Source organism: Mustela nigripes, chromosome 16, assembly GCF_022355385.1.
Source record: "Mustela nigripes isolate SB6536 chromosome 16, MUSNIG.SB6536, whole genome shotgun sequence".
NCBI classification, from domain to species: Eukaryota; Metazoa; Chordata; class Mammalia; order Carnivora; family Mustelidae; genus Mustela; species Mustela nigripes.
In genome coordinates this window covers 3,582,340-3,593,106 of record NC_081572.1, presented here as the reverse complement: position 1 = coordinate 3,593,106, position 10,767 = coordinate 3,582,340, and the positions used below count along the sequence as shown (strand labels likewise).

At 56.1% G+C, this 10,767-nt stretch overlaps 1 protein-coding gene across 1 annotated transcript; it reads right to left on the bottom strand.

Moving 5' to 3' along the window:
- Nucleotides 1-290: 290 nt before the first annotated feature.
- On the bottom strand, nt 291-10,765 carry TK1 (thymidine kinase 1). The gene is made up of 7 exons (XM_059379492.1): nt 10,626-10,765; nt 10,472-10,503; nt 9,308-9,418; nt 6,771-6,864; nt 1,020-1,109; nt 655-774; nt 291-547 (listed from the first exon to the last, which is right to left on the bottom strand). Exons 1-7 carry the CDS (start codon nt 10,689-10,691, stop codon nt 338-340), a joined length of 723 nt encoding a protein of 240 aa, XP_059235475.1. The 5' UTR covers nt 10,692-10,765; the 3' UTR covers nt 291-337.
- Nucleotides 10,766-10,767: the final 2 nt, after the last annotated feature.

Genomic DNA, 10,767 nt, shown 5'->3' with positions numbered 1-10,767 from the left:
AGAAGCCATGGGCGCCCACGTCGCCACAGTGTGTGGTTCTGCCCTTCCTCCCCCCGGGAGGGTGGGGGGTGGGGCTGGCTGCGGCGGCCGGGCCCTAGCTCGCGGGGGCACCGGCGGCCGGGAAGGGAACCAGGGACAGGGGAACCGGGACGCGCAGACGCGCAGACCACCGGCCCGAGACCCGCACCGCGGGCGGCAGAAAGTCCCGTCTTCGCCCCGCCCCCACTTCCTCCTGGGGCGGGCCTCGCGGCTGCCAGCAGGGGGCGCGGGGGCGGGGCGGGCGGCCGGCGGGGGGGCGGGGCGGGCGGCCGGCGGGGGGCGGCGCGGGCCGGCGGCCTCAGTTGGCGGCGGGGCTGCACTGCAGGACCTGGTGCGGCGCGAAGAGCTTCCGGGCTCCCGCCGCCTCCGCGGGCCTTGCGGGCACCCGCACGGGGCAGTTCTCCTTGTTCTCCTTGCCGTCCGGCGCGGCGGGCAGACCCGCGGGCTTCTTGAAGTAGCAGAGGCGGCACACGGAGTGGTATTTGTCCGCTCCCCCGATCACCTCCACCTGGCCGCGGGACGCAGAGGGCGCGGACTGAGGCGGGGCCCGGCGCCTGCCGGCCTCTCCCCACCCCCCCACCCCACCCCCACCCCGGGCAGGCAGGTGGGCGCTACCTCTTTCTCCGAGCCTAGACGCTTGGTGTACGCCGCCTCCCGGAAGCACTCCATGCACACCGCTGTCAGCTTCACCACGCTCTCCGCCAGGGGCACCAGGTTCAGGATGGTCCCAAAGGCCTATGCTCCCAGCGGAAGGGCAGCAGGTGAGCACATCCACCTGGCCAGGTGCGCTGTCCCTTGACACCCTTGGATGGTCCCGGGGCAAGCCGGGAGCTGGGCCTTGCTCACCTGCGTGCCCCCGCTAGGATGCTGGGACGAGGCCGACTCAACGTGCTGCCAAGTGGCAAGCCCCGGTCACCGAGGCTGGCAGGTCTGCCCCTGTTCCTGCCCAGCCCCTCCAAGGCCGGGATCAGATGCCTCACCTTCCTCTGAAAGGTCCCGTCCAGTGCGGCCACGATCACGGTCTTCCCCGCATTAGCCATAGTCTCGCTGAACTCCACGATGTCTGGGAACTGGAAGGGGGGAGGCGGGGAACGTCAGGCATTCAAACAGTGATGTGCCCTCTGATGCCTCTAGGGGGGTCAGCACCTTACAGAGCAGGAGGACACAGCAGGCCCTGTGGTCACTGTCAATCAGCGGTCCTGCTAAGCGGCCCAGGGCTGCTTCTGCAGGTCCTTTGTGCGTTTTCCCTGCTCAATCATTCTGCCTCCAGCGGGCCGTGTTTGTCTGTCTGGATTGTTCTCTGGTTGTGTGAACAGGCACATTCTTGTCTTGGGGCAGCGGGTCTCTCCCCAAGCCATTTAGGCCGGGCTTGGCCCATTTATCGAGGTGTGAGGTTACCGGGACATGGACCGTTAGCAAGACAAGGTCCGCGAAGGTGACTGTAGGAAAACCGAGAGCAATTCGAGTAGGACTCAGCTGAAGCCAAATCCCGATTGTTACCCTCCGTAGGGCTGGCCAGGCCCAAGCTACAGAGGTAACCCCCGCCCCACCCACGGGGACTCTGGCATGCTCGCCCACGCTTTGCGGGTCGCAGAAATGCAGCTCCCAGTCTGCAAGGGGCTCTCGGCCAGTAAACACCCCCTTCTCTAAGTTGTCACAGAGAGAACAGTTTCTAGACGTTACCAAATAATCCCTGGGTGGGGGCAGGTGCAAAACGATCCAGAGATGAGCCTCCCTGTGCCTCACCCACCACACGGAGGCATAACGTCAGGACACTCGTCCTTCCACACCCTTTCTGGGGTCCTGGGAGGGCCTCAGCCCCCCTCCCGCCCACTGCGCCGACGCCAGCATTCAAAGAGCTCACATCGTCCCCTGCTCACATGCCACCTCCCTGGGAAGGGGTCCCCAGCAGGGGTTCCCGAGGTCTCCAAGGTAAGGACAGGGCGGAGCACATGGCCAGCACCCCGTAGAACACCCGCCAGGAAGCTCGTGCGGATGTTGATTTCTATTGCTGTTCGTTTTTACGTTATGTTATAGGTCGACCTGTGTCCCTCCCACCCCCCAAATTCACGTTGAAACCCTAACTTCCAGTCCCTCAGAACATGACCTCATCTGGAGGTAGGGTCTTTGCAAATACCACCCCACTAAAATGAGGTCAGCAGGGTGAGCCCCAATTTCATATGACGGCTGTCCTTACAGGAAGGGGCCCTTTGGATGGCGACACGGAGGGAGGCCGGCCATCCGCAAGCCAAGGGGAGGCGTCTGGAAGCCCTCACAAGGAAGGGAGCCTGCCCACACCCTGATTTCGGGCTTCCAGCCTCAAGAATTGAGAGAGAATCCGTTCCTGCTGTGTGAGCTGCCCCATCTGTGCTACTTGTCATAGCAGCTTAAATAGAACTTTAGGGGGCGCCTGGGGGTGTGGTCGGTTAAGCCTCTGGCTCTTGGTTTCAGCTTAAGTCATTATCTCTCAGTCAGGAAATCGAGAGCCCACCCCCCACTCTCTCTCCCAAATAAATAAAAAATCTTTAAAAGAAAATAAAATAAACAGGGGCGCCTGGGTGGCTCAGTGGGTGAAGCCTCTGCCTTTGGTTCAGGTCATGATCTCAGGGTCCTGGGATCCAGCCCCGCATTGGGCTCTCTGCTCAGCAGGGAGTCAGCTTCTCCCTCTGCCTCTGCGGCTCCCCCTGCTTGTGTGCTCTTTTTCTCTCTCTCTAATAAATAAATAAAATCTTAAAACGAAATAGAACTTCAGGGTCCCCAGCTGGCTCAGTCAGAAGAGTGTGCAACTCTTGATCTCAGGGTCGTGAGTTTGAGCCCCACACTGGGTATAAAGATTATTTAAATAAATTAAAACTTTAAAAAAAATAAATAAACAAAAATAAAATAGAACTTCCAAGCAGTTAGCAAATTTCGGGTTGTCTTGGTGCACACAAAAAGTTACAGCAGGGGCATCCAAGAGGGAAAGTACCAGCAGAGGGTTCTCGCTGGTGGCGAGCTGGCTCACTAGCGTCCAGCTGCCTGTTCCATACCTCGGGGCAACCAGCGGCGAGCCGCTTCCTAAAGGAGCTTCGATGCAGGTAAAAGAACCCAGAGCCAAGCTTAGGAAAGCCTTGGAGGGTAGCAGATAAACATGGAAACAGGACTACGAAGGTCTTGGAAACAAAAGAGAAATGCAGTGGAGTAGGGTGTGCGGGTGTGTGTGCCCTGGTGTGTACGTGCGTGCACACATGGGCACGCTCCAGCACCCGCCCTTCACGCCTCTCTCCTGGGGATTTCTGCAAAGGCCCGGTGGTCACACTGCCCTCTGCACCTGCCGTCCTCTCTCCTGCCCGGAGCCACCTACCTCCTACAGAAGACACACGCCACCTGGCTCTCTCGCAGGCCCCTTTCTGACCACCTCACCTTAGCTCTGTCCCCCTGATGTGCCTTTCCCCCCAGTTGTCTCCACCTGACCTATGACGTCATTCTCTCCCTGGGCTAGAGTGTAAGCACAGGGGTGGAGACGCTGACTGGATCCCCAACACTGAGAACACGGCTGGCGTGGGGCACAGGCCCGGAAAGTACTGATGGATGGATGGGTGGATGGGACAGGACTGGCCCTTTGACCAGCAATTCCACCTCACAGATCAACCCCAGTACGCCAGACAGAGGATGTCCGTCACAGCCTTGAAATGGCACATGCCAGGGGGCTTGTGTGAGAAAGGTACGCTGCATTTGTAAACCTGTGGAAGGACTGGTACATCCTCCGAGCGGGGACGTTTGCTGTCACGGGTAAATAGCCACACAGCGTGATAGGAACCCCCTCTTTAAAAATGTACACCTGGGTGCCTGGGTGGCTCAGTGGGTTAAGTCACTGCCTTCAGCTCAGGTCATGATCTCAGGGTCCTGGGATCGAGTCCCGCATCGGGCTTTCTGCTCAGCAGAGAGCCTGCTTCCTCATCTCTCTCTCTCTCTCTCTCTGCCTGCCTCTCTGCCTACTTGTGATCTCTCTCTCTGTCAAATAAATAAAATCTTAAAAAAAAATAAAATAAAATAAAAATAAAAATGTACACCTACAGGGACGCCTGGGTGGCTTAGTTGGTTAAGCCACTGCCTTCGGCTCAGGCCATGATCCCAGGGTCTTGGGATCGATTCTGCATTGGGCTCCTTGCTCCACAGGGAGCCTGCTTCTCTCTCTGCCTCTGCCTGCCGCTCTGCCTACTTGTGTGTGTGCTCTCTCTCTCTCTCTCTGACAAATAAATAAATAAATAAATAAATAAAATATTAAAAAAAAAAAAAAAGAAAAACGTACACCTACAGAACAAATAAACAAGATGTGGTATATATATGCAATGGAATACTATGCAGCCATCCAAAAACCCTTGAAATCTTGCCATTTGCAACAATGTGGATGGAGCTAAAGGATCGTCGAAGCACAAGAGTCAATCAGAGAAAGAGAATTATCAGATGATCTCACGGACATGAGGAATTTGAGAAGCAAGACAGAGGACCATCGGGGAAGGGAGGGAAAAATGAAACAAGATGAAACCAGAGAAGGAGACAAACCCTAAGAGACTCTTCATCTCAGGAAACAAACTGAGGGTGGCTGGAGGGGAGGGGGCTGGGGGGGCTGGAGGGGCTGGTGACGGACACTGGGGCGGGTATGTGCTATGGTGAGAGCTGTGAAGTGTGTAAGGCTGATGAGACACACACCTGTACCCCTGAAGCAAGTAATACATTCTATGTTAATAAAAAAAAGTACGGCTATAAAGATTAGACAGACATAGAACCAACATGTAATGGGTTTTTGGATTGTTTTTCTGGGTTGGGAAGAGAAGGCCAGCCCCAGCGGCACCCACAGCCGGGCCCCAGTGTCACATAATTAGATTTAGGATACTGGACAGGATCACCCCGCTTCCTGAGGGCACTGGATCAAAGGCTAAGCCAACCTCCTAAAATCCTCCCCAGAATGAGCGCCGGAAGCAAAGCCCTCCCGAGGCGCCCCCGGGTCCCGCAGTGTGGGTTCTCCCTGCAGCAGTGACGAACCACCCCTCCCCGGGCGCGCACAAGAATCTCAGGGCACAGACGTGGCGTAAAATACAGTAAAAGGGGGCGCCTGGGTGGCTCAGTGGGTTAAGCCGCTGCCTTTGGCCCAGGTCATGATGTCAGGGTCCTGGGATCGAGTCCCGCATCGGGCTCTCTGCTCAGCAGGGAGCCTGCTTCCCTCTCTCTCTCTCTGCCTGCCTCTCTGCCTACTTGTGATCTCTCTCTGTCAAATAAATAAATAAAATCTTAAAAAAAAAAAAAATACAGTAAAAGGGACCATGTGCCCAAGCCAGTGTACGCGCTTCCAGAAAGGAAAAGACTGAGCCAGAAAAGCCTTTAACACAAGATTTTCCAAAAGGCAAGGGAAGGAACGGCCGCAGTTAAAACAAACAGGACGTCCGTAAACAGAAACAAGGAAATGTGGCCGAGAGCGGGAGTTCCGCGAAAAGAAGGACCTGAAAATCCCAGATGGAAATTAGTCTTTGAAACCACACACGCTTTGGGAGATGTTCCCAGAACACCTCCCGGACGGTGAGGAGATGTGGAGGGTAGTGGCTGCGTTCTCCCAGCCAGGCAAGAAGGCACCGGCGCTCCCATGTAAAAGACACAGCAGTCACCAAACTAAACGCAACACGGCCCAGGACACCCGTCACCCAGTCACCGGCTCAGGAAAGCCACCCTTTGCCACCCTGCTTATCCTACAGAACAAAACAAAGACGTTTTCCGACCAAGACTCAGAAAGCTTGCCGCTCAACCATCCTGGGCTGGAAGAGCTCCTGTAGGGTGCACTTCCAAAGAAGAGAAACAAATCCATAACAAACATGCCAGAAGCAACAGAGAGGCAAACAGAGCACTGCTTGCATACCAGCGCTGAGAAATTGGCTTGAACAGATAACCCTAAGGTCAAGAATCATAGGCTGTACAGACTGAGCAGGCCAAGCACCCTAAGAAAACGGATTTTTTTGTTGTTGTTGTTCACTGTAAATATATGTATATATATTTTTTCTTAGGGGGGTGGTGAGTGAGAAGGGAATCTTAGGCAGCTCCATGCCCAGCACAGCCCGACATAGGGCTCGATCTCATGACTCTGGGGTCATGACCTGAGCCAAAATCAACAGTCAGAGGCTCAACTGATTAAGCCACCTAGATGCGCCCCCCCCCCCCGATTTTGTTTTATTTTTTATTTTTTAAAGATTTTATTTATTTATTTGACAGAGAGAGACACAGCGAGAGAGGGAACACAAGCAGGGGGAGTGGGAGCGGGAGAAGCAGGCAGCAGGGATCATGACCTGAGCTGAAGGCAGATGCTTAATGGCTAAGCGACCCTTTTATATATATAGATATAGATTTTTTTTAATAGGATTTTTTTTAAAGATTTTTTTATTTATTTACTTGACTGACAGAGATCACAAGTAGGCAGAGAAGCAGGCAGAGAGAGGAGGAAGCAGGCTCCATCACAGGACCCTGGGATCATGACCCGAGCCGAAGGCAGAGGCTTCAACCCACTGAGCCACCCAGGGGCCCCTAGATTTTTTCCTTAAGAAGGTAAAATAAATCCCTTAAAACTTGAAAAGCAGTGTGGAGAATCCAAGGGCATTCAGACATGAGCTGAAGTTAACATTGCTTACTAGAAGACAGAACCAACAAAGCAGGAAGAGGGACAGACTGGGAGTTCCTAGGCAGAATGCCAGGACGGGCCAACTTACAAACTGCCCTTCGTCGATGCCTATGACAGCCACCCCCAGGGCCTCCTGAGCCACGTCCCGGAGCAGGCTGGCCGGCAGTGCCTCCATGGTGTTCCTGGGGAGAGAAAGCCAGCAGGTGAGCAAGGCCAGGGAGAGGAAACCTGAATGCTGGGGCTGGCGCCCAGCTCCCGGGACCACCCTACCCGCAAAGCAGCTGCACTGTTGGGCTGGGCCTTGAAGTTAGTACCTGTGGGAAGCCTCTGGGGAGGATAAAGGCCCGTGTTCAGAAAAACATTCAACCCAAGCGGTTTCCTTTGAGGCACCAGACTAGAAGTTAACAATGCACATTACAACGCTTAACGGAGACTCAAGGCTCCACTTCTGTTTAGTGTGGGCCGGGCAGGTGAAATGCTTTAATTTCCTTTAAAAATGGGAAAAAGAATACCTAAATACAACTCGGGCTGCATTCTAGCTGTCTTTCTGCCAATGTGGTCCTAAAATTTAATCTTTTGCTTCTTTCTTTCTATGGACTAAAGAGCCCACTCAAGGCTAAAGTGCTCTGGAAGGTGCAGTGTGGTACTGGGCGGAGGCTGGGCACCAGACTCAACCCTGTGTGTCCCTGCAGAGATAAGCCCAGAACCCCAGCCAGCACTGCTGGAGAAGAATTCAATCCATCTGGCTCTTCTGACAGGTCAGAGGACTTTTCCACCATCACAGAGCTATTAATTGGCAGAGCCAAGATTCAAATCCAAGGTCACACTGTGTCCTGTGTGCCCAATGGGGAGAACCATATCTAGAAATGTTTGAAAGCCAAAGGCCATGTGTGGGAAGGTTCCAACCCAACCTGTCCCCACACCGAGAACCATTTTTTTTTTCTTTTTAAAGATTTTATTTATTTATTTGACAGACAGAGATCACAAGTAGGCAGAGAGGCAGATGGAGAGAGAGAGAGGAGGAAGCAGGTTTCCTACTGAGCAGAGATCCCGATGCAGGATTCGATCCCAGGACCCTGGGGTCATGACCTGAGCCAAGGGAAGACGCTTAACCAACTGAGCCACGCAGGCGGCCCCCTCTTTCAAGATTTTGTTTATTTATTTGAGAGAGGGAGCACATGAGCGTCGGGGGAGTCGGGGGGGGCGCGGGGAGGAGGGAAGAGGCAGAGGGAGAAGCGGGCTCCCTGCTCCCCGGGACCCTGGGACCATGACCTGAGCTGGAGGCCGCTGATACTCTCTGAAGGCCCCGCAGCCCGTAGCTGTATTTAGAAAAATAAACAAAAATACTTTATAGCAAGATAAGTTATTATCTTGCTATAATTCTACTCCAAGATCTGGGACTAGCATGAGATAGTATTTCAAATTCCCCCTTCCCTCCCCAAATAGAAAAAAACCAGAGGGCGGGCAAGGGCAGCATGTCTGGAGCCCTGTCCCTCCTGAGCCAACAGCTCGGTCCCAGCCTCTGCAGCCCGAGTCAGAGAGCATCTGTGCCACTCCAGGCAGAGCTCCAAGGGGCCCCTATCTGCCCGAGTTCTCCCGGGACACTGCTGCCTCCTCCGCTCCCACCGTCCTCCCTGGATGGGCCCTTGCGTGGTGCAGCCGCAGAACAGCATGTTTTAGAGCGGAAGCAAACTGGATGGCAGAAATGACCAGCATCGGACAGCATGGCCAGAAGCACGTGGCACCCAAAGCCTCCCGCTTAGCTCCGAGTCCCAGGCACTGTCCACCCCACTCCCCGCCTGGCTTCACAAACCCCACAACTGCCACCCCGACGCTACACACAGGGGGCCATTCTGAGGTTCCCAGGCTGCAAGCTCTGTCCGTGGCACAGCATAGCTTTGCCACGGGGTGGGGGGTGGTTTCAGTGGGACAAGCCCCGAGTACAGAGATCACGTCCCAGGCTCAGATGTCTTAGGCCTCGATCCGTAGCCAAGGAACAGGCAAGAGCCAATGTAAATTTCCTCTTCCCTCCTGTGCATGGCAAACAGAAACGTCCTCGGGGAGCCTGCGCAGGCAGATAAACATAAAAGCAGGTGCATGAAGACCACGCAACAACTGAGAGCGAGCCCGGCTGTAAGGACGACAAAGTAAAACGAAAAACAACACGCAGGCTCAAAGAAATCAGTTTACCACAGCACAGCCGTCAGCGCAGCACTGTTGACAACCGGCAGGATAGATACTGGCCGTGGGGCTGTCCTGTGTGCTGTGGGATGTTCGGTTTGGAAGCATCCCGTGCCCCTCCCCCACTGCAGTCGTGAAGACTGGAACTGTCTCCAGACACTGCCAAATGGACTCCCCGGGACGGGGGCGCAAAGCCTCTCCTGGTTAAGAGCACTGGGCTAGAACTCCGCGCAAGGCCAAGTCCATGATCCCTGGCCAAGCGACTTTGAAAGTTTGCAGAGTTGCAGTGTTTCGATGCCAGGCGTCAGCATTACTAAGCATTCCTGCTAAAAGAGAGCTCTTCCGGTGTGTTCTAGGCCTTTGGGAATTTTCACCAGGCTTCCAGGGTTGGGGGGGTGGGGGGTGGGCGGTCATGTGACAGGACAGACGCCGGCAGGGACTCACCGGTCGTGCGTGGAGAATCTGCTGCTGTACCGCGTGTCCTTGGCGTACTTGATCACCAAGCACTTGTACTGGGCAACCTGGAAGCGGCGGACCCTTCGCATCAGCTCCGTACTGCAAGAGCGGGGGCCCTCCGTGAGCCCCACGGTGTTGACAGTGGGCAAGGAAGACCCCCTGAGCACATGCGGGGCACCCCACCACCTTCTAGGGTCTGCAGCCCGAGACCCACCAATGGAGAAAAAGAGGACAGAGGGGCCGTGCTCTGGGCATCCACAGATGCCATACTGGTGAGAGCAGTCAGGGAGCCCCGGGAAAAATGGAATAACAGAGGCGTGCTGAGGTGGTAAGTGTTCTCCTTGGGGAGGGTGGCAAGGAATGACCCTTAGATGGTCCGGGGAGGGGATAGAGGGGTGAGGGTCTCAGGGATCTGGTGGAGCGGGCAGAGGCAAAAGCCCCATGTGGAGGAGAGGAGCCAGACTGCCTTCCAAAGCAGTCTCATCCCGGGGGCCATCAACTCGTCGGAACTGATTTCATAAAATTTTTTTGCGCAATAAGAAAATCACTTTGCCTCTCCCAGAGCCTAGAGCTTGCACTGGAATGACCCCCCCACCCACCCCCCCCACCCCCCCTCCCCGGGCAGAGGGCGTTTCTCAGGGGGCTGGCTAGTCCTGCCTAGGTCAGGTGATGGTGCCTCACATCAGGGGAGCAAAGGTACCCGGGTCTGACTCCTTAATGTGTAAACTAAGGAAACAGTCACATCGGAAGGTGGGGGAGGGGGGGTTGCCCATACTGCAGGGCACATAGGACCTGGCCCATGGTAGACGCGATTTTAAAAGAATTAAAAAATTTAATCACAAAAAGCATTGAAAGACTTGGCTGACCCTTTCCGAGAGGGCTTCGGTGCGAGGCTAAACCGTCCGCAGCTGCAGCCAGAGGCCGGAGGGAGCGGGGGTGGAACGACTCTTACGGAAGGGACGCCTTGCCCAGGACCGGATCCCGGGGAACCGCAGCATCCCGGGCGGGCACGCGCCGTCCCGCGGCAGGGGCTGTGCTGGGGGTGCCGTCTGAGAGCGGCGGCGGGCCCTGGAGGGGCGCCGGGGGAGGACAGCCCCGGGGAGGGGAGGGATGGGGGAGGAGGCGGTCCCCACGAGGCCGCGACTTACTTACCTTTTTCCTGAGAACATGGGTCCTAGAATCACCTAGGAGGGAAGGCGAGGTTCACTTCGGGGCCCGCCACGCACGGACGGCCGGCCACCGCCACAACCCCCACCCGGACCCCGCTCCCGCTCCCGGGTGCAGGGATCCCCTCCCGGCGCGGCACCTGAATCTGCCCCCGGGTCTTGCTGGGGGAGCCGGGAAGCACGGTGGGCAGGTTGATGCAGCTCATGACGCCCCAGAAACCCTGCAGCTCGGGGTCCCTCCGGTGCCACCGCCCAGCAGCCAGGCGCGGGTTCCCGCGCTCT